The sequence below is a fragment of the Phalacrocorax aristotelis genome, chromosome 7, assembly GCF_949628215.1.
Source record: "Phalacrocorax aristotelis chromosome 7, bGulAri2.1, whole genome shotgun sequence".
In the NCBI taxonomy this organism is placed as follows: Eukaryota; Metazoa; Chordata; class Aves; order Suliformes; family Phalacrocoracidae; genus Phalacrocorax; species Phalacrocorax aristotelis.
Genome location: NC_134282.1, coordinates 12,125,882 through 12,138,671, shown reverse-complemented (window position 1 = coordinate 12,138,671; position 12,790 = coordinate 12,125,882). Strand labels below are relative to the sequence as shown.

General features: G+C 37.0%; 1 protein-coding gene across 3 annotated transcripts in view; it reads right to left on the bottom strand.

Annotated features, from left to right (window-relative positions):
- RASA2 (RAS p21 protein activator 2) overlaps nt 1-12,790 on the bottom strand; it is a 52,271-nt gene that overhangs the window by 24,046 nt on the left and 15,435 nt on the right. For 2 of the 3 annotated variants that reach the window (XM_075098825.1, XM_075098826.1), the window contains 2 exons: nt 8,934-9,010; nt 142-225 (listed from right to left, as the gene is read on the bottom strand). In XM_075098825.1, coding sequence (XP_074954926.1) covers nt 142-225; nt 8,934-9,010 — 161 coding nt within the window. Of the gene's footprint in view, nt 1-141; nt 226-8,933; nt 9,011-12,790 lie in introns of those variants that run through there. The other variant, XM_075098827.1, reaches the window with a different exon arrangement.

Below are 12,790 nucleotides of genomic sequence, written 5' to 3'. Positions count from 1 at the left end.
CAGTAACACCAGAAGATGCTATGTACACAGAAAGCATTTTAAGATTTTTTTCTATATTTTAAAGATTTTGCTTAAAACCTATGACTTTCCAGTTTAAGATCACAACATCTTAGATTCATTAATTTCATACTAAAATGTTACCTGGAAGGCCCCACAAGAGAGACTGTTGCGTAAGGGTCACAATTCTGTCCATTTATAAGAGGCAACCCATGGCACTCCTTTATGCTACAAGGAAAAGGCAATCAATACATCAGTGAAGCAATGTCTTCGACTTAAAAAAAAAAAAAACCACCATACAATCCTTTCTTTTTTAAAAGATTTTTTTAAGGTCCTGCTGTATTACAGAGTTATATATACGTTGTTCCAATGCAATATGTACATGAAGTAGACTGTAACTACAGACCTCTGGATGGTAATACAAGGTAATATTCAAGTGTACAGTCAGGCTTGGGGGGGGCAGGAAGGGGGGCTCTGTGAGAACAACATTCTTGGAATTGCTTTGATAAAAGACATTCCAGTATCACACATGCATGGCAAAATCCTAAGTAAAATCAACTGCTATGTTTAGCGGAAACTGCAGAGTTTGTTAACTTTTAAATTTGATTTCTCAAGGCCCACAAAAGGCTATTTGGCCTCATCCACAGGGCAGCAACTACATTTGGAAGGCACTAAAATGGATTTAAATATATTGTTTTGGCTAAACTACATTCTGAGTTGACTAAGATGAGAAATGCAAAATCATATCCCCAAAATGTCCTTTAAAAATAAGGTATCCAAAACTATTAGTCCTAGAATGTCTAGGTTCCATCCATGCTACTCAGCCACAAAGAAAAATCAGTTTACCTTTGAACTAGTGTTTATTTTCAAGCTCTTTTCACAATAGTGCATGATCAGGGTTAAATGGCCCTTTTAAAAGTACAATTTTCTTCCTGAATTTGTACAGTAATTTGTAAGCTGGTGTTTAAGAGGTACATAAGCACGCTGTTCACCACTCCTGATGCAAAAGGGACGGGATGGTTAGAAATTAATGCTCATGCGGGCAGAGGCATATTTTCTGGACCTTTTCTGAAGGCTTGCAATCTTTTTGAATCACCACAGCAACAACACTACTAGAAACAGAGCTGGGTCAGCAAGCTGACTAACCTTCAGATGCTGCCCACATATGAGTATTAACTAAAAACAGCTGGAACAACAAAAGTAAAGCAAAACAATTTGTAAATTTACACCAGAAACCAGACTTTCTAGCAAAATGTTGCTCTAATGCAGCCATGCACATTGTAGTATTTATTAAGTCTAGAAACATTTAGCAGATTACAAAATTTTATAAACAGACACAAATGGGATCTGAATGTTATACTCCTGCTCTCCCTTTTTAAAATCACTGATTTTTAAATTATGCCTTGCAGGAATTTAACTAAATTAATGCAAGTAAGTTTTGGTTGCCATAGTCAGCCAGTTTGAATAAAATCCAAAGCCTATTTAACTTAAAGGAGAAAGTAGACTTTTCTGCTTTAAGTTAATACAAATAATCAAGTAAATGTTCTAATACTATAATGTGGAATAATAAGTTGTGCAGATAGAAATAAAGTTACATAGCAGCAACAGTAGCTACACACTGTTAAGTAAATGCTTTCTGTACTGTAGAAAAACAGTGCAACTCCTGTTATTCTTTTAGCAAACTCAAACACTCTCAAGTGAGGAAACAACAGACACTAACACTCCTGTGCTGCCTCAGAACTCCACCCTCTTTGGAGTATGCATGATTATAAACCAGATGGTATTTCCCCCCAAAAAAAGTCCCTTTGTCTTAGCCAGTTCAGGGAACAGTTAGTGCTGAGCCACTGCACAATAATTTGTTATTTTTTGTCCAGTTTTCAAGGACACGGCCTTCAGCATTTCAATAATTTTTGAATCACAATGAACCCTACAGTGATTTCAAACCCACCATTTAAATGCATTCTTAAAACATCCAGTTGTTTCATAAGCATTAATTGATTCCTCCTCCAACACATACGTGACATAGAAGAGTGGCGACAAAATTGAACTGTCTAGACTTTCAGTCATTTGGGGTATCTGATTTGAGGCAGCTAGGGCTTGATTCTTTCAGACTATCAGGCATTTTGTAGCATGAAACATACTGTCTCTGCTGTTCCCAGAGATTTTCCGTTTCAGGTGTGACTGCTGAGTGTACCTGTAAGTTAGCATCAACTCAAATCTCACAGGAAATTCATAGCAGATGAATCAAATCAAACTTATCTGGATAGAATTCAATTATTTTAACAAAAACAACACAATTTCTCTTCCTACAGCCTGTGTCATGTTAACCTAGCTCCTAGATTTCTCTAGCAAACAGACACGAGTCCTACAAAAAGCAGTTTATTTCCCTACATATGAAGTTTCTCACCCTTTCCCTGATCACTGTATGAATGACCTGCGTACTTGACGTAATAATCCTGTGGGAAAACGTGTATTATCCTATCAACAAAAACTGATCACAATGCCCTACTTTTGGTTACAGAAACAGCTTGTTCCAGCCTCCCCTATCTTCTTACAGCTTGACCACAACATACACAAACTAAAAGAAGGCTTGTTTGTGATTTCTTACAAGTTGAAAAACATTTTACTGATAACTACACAGCCTTGCAGCAGAACTAGAATCTCTGGATTCATCATATAGATCTGTTACTTCAAGCTGATTTCATGCTCCAGTCAGTCTCCCTGTGCAGGCAGCTCTAGCAATTCCTTTTCATCTCCTGCCCAAATCCCAGATCTGTTGTCAGCAAGTAAGGTCTACCTAGCTTAGACAGCCTACCCTCTTCCAACACCTCAAAAAACAAACTATCCCAGTCACCCCCCCAGCCATCCGCTCCTAATATTCCCAAACCTTTCCTTTTCAGACCTATCAGGCTCAAGAATTTGTTCCAAATTTATCTCACCTCCTCCCCTTCCATCTCTCACTCTAAGCTAGCCAGTCATAACCATCCCTTACCTCTCCAGTTACTGCCTGGAGTCTGCTTTAGACACATTTTCTGACAGTGCAGCTCAGTCAACTGAACGGCACCGAAATGGTGGATCCTCCTCTTTCTTTTATACTCCTGCCTTGCATCTGTCACCTATGGTGACTGATGAAAGCTGCTTAGGTTTCGAGTCAGTTTTCAGTCAGATTGGTAACCTGAATTAACCTAGTCATGCAGGTCATCTCACAAGCTCCAAAGGCAGTGCAAGGCAAGGAGCCATTAAGGGTAGGAAGCCATTAAATCAATGCAGCACTATCAGACTGGATTGTAATTCCCTAGGGACTGAATACACGAGACTGAATTATTGCAGATTGTTTTAAGATACTAAACAACCAACCTCCAGTAAACACATTTAAAAATTTTTAACATGTTTGAAGTGGCTCAATTAGAGTAGACTTAACATAAAAGGGCAACCTCATCAAGTTTACCAGCTAGCAGATCTCACAGGAATACTGCCTTTCCCCAATGAATCAGGCAAAGTGCTAGAACTGAAACCTTCTACAACAGGAAAAAAACAAACAAAAACACCCCACCAAAACCAACAAAAAAAAACCAAACACTTTGACCAACCAAAAAAGAAAATAACACTAAATATATATTTATTATGGTTGTCAGATTAGGAATGTATTTCCACCATATGGTAAACATTTCAGCTTTCACAAATGGCTTCATCTATCCAGGCTAGCACAAGCAATTTTCATTCAAAAGGCGTAAGTGCATAGAGCTTGAAGAAGTAGACAGAAACTTAAAAGCCTTTTATTTTATATTTCAAACTACTACATCTTTCTGTAAAGTCTAAGCATTAGCTAACAGAAGGACTTTTGTTCTTTTCTCACAGTACTGATCAGTTACAGCACAGCATAAGAGATCTTTCAGTTTACATTAATTCCTGCTTCACATCTCAGTAGTTTGTTCTGCAAGAGGAGTTTCATACAGGAAATATGAGCCTTTCAGATACAACTGGCATATATTTCCATCTTATGAGTTGAATAAGTCCTTAAAAAGACACAGCCTGCAATAAAACCCCTTAATGACTGAAGGACTTTACCTCCACCATTCACATAACAGACGTTCTCCAAGTGCAGAAAGTAACTGCAGCCATTAGGATTTATACACTTCATAAAAATTGTTATGTTACCTAGAACGACTTCATGTGAGCAGGTGAAATATAAACAGGACAGCAACAAACCAACAAGTCAATTTAAGATAGTTTAGTGTATAATTTATTTAGAGAAGTTAAAAAAAAGACAAAATCTAGCTATAATAAGCTTTTTCTGGGCTTTTAAGTATTTGCATTGCAAGTACACAAATCTGTTTCTTTCAGAGTCAGAGTCACGTTAAACACAGAGAAGGCAAGTGTTACCATCCAATAGCCTAATTTGGCAAGAAACTGTTCAACTATCATTTCTTTCAGCAGCAGAAAATATGCAAACAATGGTCACGCAAACTTGTTTTCAGACTCCCAGAAACGAGAGCTGCAAGCATATATTTTTTGAAATGTGCTACTATACATGCCACTGTGGTTTTGAAAAAAAAAAAAAAAAGAAGAAAAGCCCACACTGAGTCAGCAGTTAATCTATTGCATTATCTTTTTCCCCTCCTCATTCACACATTACAAAAGGAAACAACTAGAATGAGAGACAAAACCAAATTTCAGTTCAGAAAGAGTCTGTGGGTGTATCTGCATGAAATTGAACAGCAAGTTTCCAATTAATACAAAACTTAAGTGTTAAATCAGGGATTAGCCCACTGTAACTGGGCTCAAAGATAGCCCTTGACCAAAGGAAGATTAACTTCATGCTTGTATTTCAAAAGAAGTGCAAGGGTTTCATTGATATAAGCTAAGCAATTACAAGTCTTAATTTGACTTTCTCTAGGGAAAAATATGTTTCTATTATCGTGTTTTTAGCATACTTACACAAGCTGAAAGCCCTAACTGGCTTCAGAAAGTCCCACATTAAGAAAATTGGCCACCATTTCCTCCCCTCCCGCCCAGCATCAAGTAAGACCAGATAGGTTAGTTGTGGTATATCTTGTACATGACCACTTTTAGTCAACTTGAGCAAAAGAGAGAAACTTCCACATTTTAAGAAGTGAGGGGTTTCTTTGACTCTTATCCACAGCTTCACCAGTACAAACATAGATTACAATATATTACTATTTGTCCTTCCCCAAGCTTACTTCCCTTACATAAAGTTGGGAACCAACCAGAAGGGCGCGAGCAGGACAGAAAGAAACATGAGTAACAGCATTCCTGGTTTTGTTATATGACAACTGACCATCCCTTCGTCATACACAGCAACACTTATCTTTCTAAACATCACATGTTCTTTTCCCAATAGCTTCTTGTTTAGACAAGATGGTTTCACTATACATACTAGCATGAGAAATTAAGCCTTCAACCCGCTCATATTAGCTGTAAGAGGCTAACTTCATCATCTCTTAGTTGTCCAAATCCTTAACTTTCAAAAACTGCTTCCTACTGGATTTACCTTCAGTTCTTAAATCAATCCTCATCCTAAAACCTGTCTTAGAAGACAAGCAAAAAAGCTACAACCATGTCTACAGAACCAAAAAATAATATTAATTCATCTCCTAGTCAAGTCTAAACCTATCACTTTGGTTCAGCCACAAACAAAAGATGATGGGGGACTCCAGATAATGCTCAGAATCACAGAATTACTCAGAATTACTTGCTGTTGTCTTTGCACTTTACATGATCTTTAATCTGGTTTTGTGAGAGTTATAGCTACTATTTTTCATCTTTGTAGAACTTCTGGACTCTTGGAATACATGGTGGAAATCCATTAGAAACTTACCTATGAACAGAGCTAGCACAAGTATCTAGATTTCCCTTATCCTATAAAAAAATGTAACTAGTGAAGGTTTAAAAGCTTCCCTGTCTCATTACATTGAGAGACCATTAATTTGAACGTGAAGTAAAACATGGCTTTGAAAGGCAAGTATTTATAGCCTGTATTTTAAGAATTATTTTTTCCATGATCTTATTTTCCTTGGCCAATTCATTTTCAGTTTTGGACAGGTCAAAAAGAGGCAGGGAGAGACATACCCATATATGCCTACCCTTTGTCTTTTTTTACTCAATCACAGCTCTGCTACTTCCTATCTTTCAGCTTTTTTAAAGGAGTTACTAATACAATGACTTCTCAGAGCCAGGTGACTAACAAAACATAGCAGTAAGTGCATCACCAACTAACTATCCATGGAAATTCACAAAACAAGCAGACTTTTAAACAGTTGAAATTTTCTATTAAAGAACCTCACATGTATTTTCTGCAAGTTCCTCACGTGTTATGATCAAAAGGGTCTCAAGAAGTGCCCTCACATCCATTTCTATAATACTATATCCAGTGAGACTCTTATTTCTCATACTCTCACATGTACATCCAAAAATATATTTATATATAATATATTACTTATACAGCTGATTATTTCAAGGGTATCAGCATATGTGATAAAATACTACTACACATTTTTAGTTTAAGGAACTCTAGTGCATTTCATAATCTCAGATGAAGACAAAAGTACTGATGTAATCCTGCAGTGTGTAACGCACAATCCTCTCCCACATGCCAGTGAGTGGGTGACTACAGCAACCACGAGAGAACCCTAGCTTCCTTTTGATCATTTATCTCTGTCATAAAGAGATCATAAGAGAGGGCACAGTGAGTAACCCACTTCCTACTTAAAACTGCAATCTGCAACAGTAACTTTCTGAAGCAACTTTTCTTCATCATATTAAATTATTTTTTCTGAACATGTAACAGAGACTAAAACACATGGATATATGAACAAATAAATTTAAAAAAAAAATCTATCAAAATTAAGCTGGGAATAAAACACACAGTCATAATGCTCCAGCCAACTTTTGGTAGTGAATAGTGCACAGGGCAAAAGCTGTGCTAATTCTGCCTTGTGCTGCAAGTGGGATACAGAAAGCAGCAGGGGTCCCAATCAACAAAGCTGCCACCCACTATACAAGTAGAAACACATTCAGAATTATCTTTAAGTAATAAATACACATTGATATACAGCAAGTTTCCATATCTCACTTGAATTATCAGCCTGCAATAGCCACTGAAAGCACTACCAGCTTCACTGGCTTAGTTGTATCACAGAAGTAGCTTCCCTTTTCATACCAAGTAACAGAGAAGCAAAGAGATTTTTTTGCTAGGTCTTGCTCCAACCAAACCACTCATCTTGGCTTAGGAGTGTTGACTAAGGCAGAAATAACTTTATTTAAACTTCATAATGAAAATTACATTAGCAAAACTGACAGCGTAGTGGTCTCCCCCTGCTCCCTGAAGCTGATGTGAACATGAAGTCACCGAGACAAACAGAAGACCACACATGACTTCCTCCCCTCGTGGTTTTGCAGTACAACACATTCTTTCATATTAAATTCTCAGAGATGATTTTTAAAATGCCAAAAATAAAAACAACTCACTCTGAATAAGTATATAAGTTCATGAACAATGTTGGAAGGCAAAATTAAAGAATCTTATTACATTTTGAGTTTTTAATCTTAATTTTCCCTTAGCCTTTATAACCCCGTCTGCACCCTTTTCTTTACATGGCCTTTCCCACAACCTGGTAGAAGACAAGAGCAGAAAAGCCTTTATTTCTTTCTGAAGCACCAAAAATAAATAAATAAATAGAAACGGCAGTAAGACTGGCTTGTTCTCAGGATGAGTAAGGTTCAGGAGAATGAAAACAAGAGTCACAAGAGAAAGCTGTCAATCTCACTGAGTCTCTCCAAGTCATTGGTTTCCATTGGTCTTTTCAGTGAAAGCAGTCTTCCAGAGGCAAGTAACATCACAGCCTGTCAGACTTCTTCCAAAATAAAGGATAGGATTAGTTTCTAGAGGGATCAGTATCTTCTAGTATGCCCTTATCAGACAAACTTTCTATGAGAGTGTAAAAATATTTTTGTATAGCTGTATTGGCATTAGCTTCTTATCAATTTCTGGCCTTAAATGTATTGCTTAATAATGAATAGAAAGAGAATGACCAGCACATGTGGAATTTGCGGTCTTCTGCAACTAACATCTGTAACCTGTACATTCAGACTCCCAAAGCCATCACTTAGTGCTGTGCTTGACAGTGATCCTAAGAGTAACAATACAAGAGTACAGACCGGTTAGTACTGTCCAGTATGTCTCAATTCTGTGGTTTTTTTTTTTTTTTTAAATATTGGTGAAATTTGTCTTCTTTGAAATAACATATACCAAAAATTTACTGTTTGTATGAGTCTCTCACACATGCTGTAGTGTCTTTACACTTTGAAGTCAAAATTAAGTTTGGTAGTGAAAACTCCTTAAGTTGTTGCTAAGAGATTTTACAGAAACATGGCACCATTACACTGCTCCAAAACAGCAACTCCTGTACTTTGTTTTTCTGTAAACATTCCTTATCATGGTTAACCATGAGAAAGTAGTTATAAAGCAAAACTAAAAGTGGATTTTCACCTACCAAACCAAAATATGACTACTGTAAAAGTTTCACACTGTTCCCAACACCACCACTAGCAGCTCAATTCTGTCAGTAACAGCAGCACTGCAAGTTCTGACTGTCGGCTGCAGTGGGCATTCCCAGTGTTCTCACCAGACACAACTCAACTGGAATTACAAGACACTGAACTAATTATACCGGACAGCCAGGCTGAGTCCTTAGAAAAGTGAGTGCTTTGGGAGCAACAGAGACGAGCAGTTGTGGAAAACTTCTGCAGGAGTTCCCTGAGCATATACCTATTCCCTCAGCAAGGCAGGCTCCAAGGAAAGCCACACAAGAAAAATGTCATTGGCACCAGGGTGTGCAGACATTCAGTATTAAAAGAGACAAATCACAATATTCTAACAAGCAACCAAATATTCAAGGATTAATATATTTTCTTACTGTACTACTAGCTGCTGGCACACAGATCCATTATCTGTTATCAGTTCATTCAGTTTTAATTCAAGGTGAACTTTTCCCTGAAAAAAAAAGAAAGAAACAGAGTTTTAAAAGCCTTTATTTCAGAAGTAGTAATTAGAACAGTTATACAGTTTACAGTTAGAAGCTACTTAAGGTAATTCCCATACAGCCACTTCAAACAAGTACTATACAAGTAGAGCATGATGAATGCATCTGAACTTCGAGAGACAATGACAAAGAGAAGCATTATCCTCAACTGCAGACAGCACATGAATCAGTCAAACCCCCACAGATTTAACACACAAAAAACATTTGCTCTTGGTTCTTCCTCATGCTGGAAGAAAAGTCCCTCTCAGCTTTTTCGTCCTAAGCATAGGATGAACACTTGAACAGACAACGAATTTATAAGCATTTTGGGAGAAAGTTATAAAATGACCTTGGACTCTGGAGGCAGTTAGGTACGTTTAGAAAAGTAGAACAGTATGCAGCAGCCATAACAAGCAACATTTAATATCCAACTGTGAAATCCTGTCCATCCCACTAGACTGAATATCATTTAGAAATTTATTATGCATCCAGGTGCAGCTTTCAACTAGCTCATGAAGTCTACTGATGTACTCATGGAATGGTGAACACAATGTAAGGAAAGGAAAACGTGGCAATAATTGCTAAACCTGGCTTGCTTTTCTTTTTCTGATATGGTAGGATGCATTAAGAGAAAGAATCTGTAAGTGATGGCACAGCACGGTTTAACTGCAGAACTCAGCAAGGGCCAACATACTCCACCCTCTCAATAAAAGGCTCAAAAACCCCATAAGACACGATATGCAACTGTCTTGGGATGATGAATATTTGATACTATAACCTTGCTCCAAACACCTACTGCCTGAACAATACAGCTACTCCTTTCTGTGCCTGGTTATTTGTGCTGGCTTTCACATCTAAGATAACCAGACACTAAAAGAGGCTTTCTTCTAAACCATGTTCTCCTTAGTATTCTTGGAATTTGTCTATTTGCTAAATGGAACATCAGATGACACTGACCTGTCCACGATTATGATTCTTAGCGAAGGGACCTAGAAGACAATTTTAAAGCGTAGCAAGGGAAGCAAGCTATAATTTGAACTACAGCTTTGCTGTACAACACTAAAATGGAAGTAAAACCCTTAGCTGACCTTGCACACATTGCTATAGCACTTATGTTTTGACATAAAACTGAAATGTTTTTATTGTAAATCCCCTGGGGCAAGGGCTGTGTTTCTCTCTGTACGTCAATGGGAGGAGAAGTGAAGTTTCTTTTATAAGGAAGTTATAAGTGTAACTATTTTGGGATGCCTGCCAAGTGTTTTGCAAACTGTTACTACAGGAATTAGAACACAGGTACATTAAGAAAATATTTGTCAAGCAGAGAAACTCAATTACAAAAATAGATTTACAGGATAAAAACAGGATCCTGAGAAGCATGCCAACAGCCTTACAAGGCAAAGTTTTTGAGTGACAAATGAAAAGACAACATGAGTAGTATTGATTTTCATAGGTGACTTCTCTAGTTTTAGTAGTCAGACCTTGTGAATGGCCTAAACATCTTCCTTTTGCTTTTTAGAAAAAAATAAACACAAATCATGTGTTCTACACTGATCAGTAAAATAGAAAGTTTACTGCTCCTGAGAACTATTTATAATGTCATTCGTTCAAAACTAAGCACCATGATGGCTACTGTAACATTGCTCTAAGTAAATATTTCCCTGACATGTATGGAGAGTTTCGGGTACGTTTTTGTTTGTTGAGAGCAGCGCAATGGTTTCCTAAAGTGCCTGATCTGCAGATCTGTATCAGAACTTTTGACATAGTACGCAACCAGGTTTTAAACATGGTTGTACAGATTGGTTTTAGTTCAAAACATAAAGAGAGATTAGCCACTCTTACACAATACGTAAGCAGTGCACTTCATGCAAATGCACTTTTCATCTGTAGATCTTAGGGCTGTTCAAAGGCAGGTAGGTACCCTTTTAACTTTACAAATGCATTAACAATCAATTTTCAGGAACCAGCTAGAGGAAGATGGAGCTGTTGATTATGTGGCCAAGACTCATAGTAACAAAGGAGTCAAAACAAGAGCGTCCAAATCACCAACCTGAACTTCAATATAAGCACACGGTTTTGTTTTTAGAATTGTTACATTTTAACACTTTAAGCGATTTTTTTCTTCCCAGTTTTGATATTTTGATCATTCCCATATTATGAAATATTACAAGTATCTAAAATAAACACAAGTTTTCTAGTTTTATAAAGCTCTTAAGTCTAAATTGGGCTAGCAACTCTATTTTAAATATTTACACCAATAGGCACTCACATACTGTACCTACATTCCGTATATAGAATCACACTTCTGTTCCAAGTGTATCACAAAGTAAAGTTACTTTTGACAGTGTCAGTTTCCTACATAAAACCTTTTCTCCTTTAAATTCAAGAGGAAGAGATGTATACTCTCTGATCTGAAGGGTAGTTTACACTTAGGAAAGTTATTGAGGATGGTGATGGGGCTTAAACAGAGTTAGAAATGCTATCAGTTATTTTCCAGTTCCTCCCTCAATGTCAGAAACTTGATATTTCTCTTGAACTCTCTGTCCTCTTCCCTCCACTTCCCCCAACTCAGTGGGACAAATATCACAACTCAACTATTGAATTTCTAAAAATAAAAAAAATATTACCTTTATGCTAGACACTCTGTCAACATCTAAGTAGAAGACAAAAATTCTAAGCCAAAAGTTAGATAATTTAATATTAAAAAACAAAACAAAAACAAAACAAAAAAAAAACCCAACCCAACAAACACAGAACCTAAAATAATCCAGGTTATCCACTCAGAAGCATTTTAGCTAAGCCAAAGTCCTTGCAGCATATGGAAAGTAAAACTGGGGCTCTAGAATACTCCACAAATTGAAAAATATTCCCACATTTAATACTGCCTGAATTGTTAGTTCTGCATGCTTACGGCAAAAATGTCTCTACAGAGCAGATACAGGTTCTATCAGCTTCCCTTGGTTTTTTTCCAGCTTTCCTATCCTAAATTACAGCAAACATACACCACATTTCTGAAACATAGTACACCTTTCTGCCTACCACACTGAGCTCCTATCCATTCAACTTTGATAGCCCCACGAGGTTTACTCTACCCAGACCTTTCTTCTTTCTCAGGGTTCGAAATCTGAGCCACTAGGAACCTACAAGGTTGCCTGAGGCACCATCTCCATTTTTTCCAAATTTACACATTTTACATGAACAGCAGGGGAATCTATTAGGAGTATATTACTCCAATAATTATAAACCCTATCAATTTAAGAAAGAACAGTGAATGTTAGTTACCTTCAAAAACCTTAGAAGTGTGTGAAAGGTTTTGACCTTATCAGTGCATTTTGCAAGTACAGATCAAACCTCTACAAGATGTTTCTTGCTATGAATAACAAAGATCGAGGGCACATTTAACAATATGAACTATTTCAAACCAGCTAAATGAAGATTTAAGAAAAAAAAAGAAAACACAAAGGAGGAAGCAAGCAATCCTAAGAATTTTATTAGCACATTGAGGCTATCTGCATCTTAGAAAACATGAAGATTATTTATTTATATATATATATGCACACATATATATATATGAAACCAAGTTTGTGCTAGCTGCAGTTAAATAAGGTCTGTTCCATTCAACTTTTCAAATGCTACTTTATTTGCTTAGTATTCCCCACAGTCAGGTATTCTTTCCAAGAACTAGTGGACAGAGGAAGAAGTTTAAAGAAAACAAGATGAATATCCATTCATAATATTGTAGCCAGCAGCAAAAA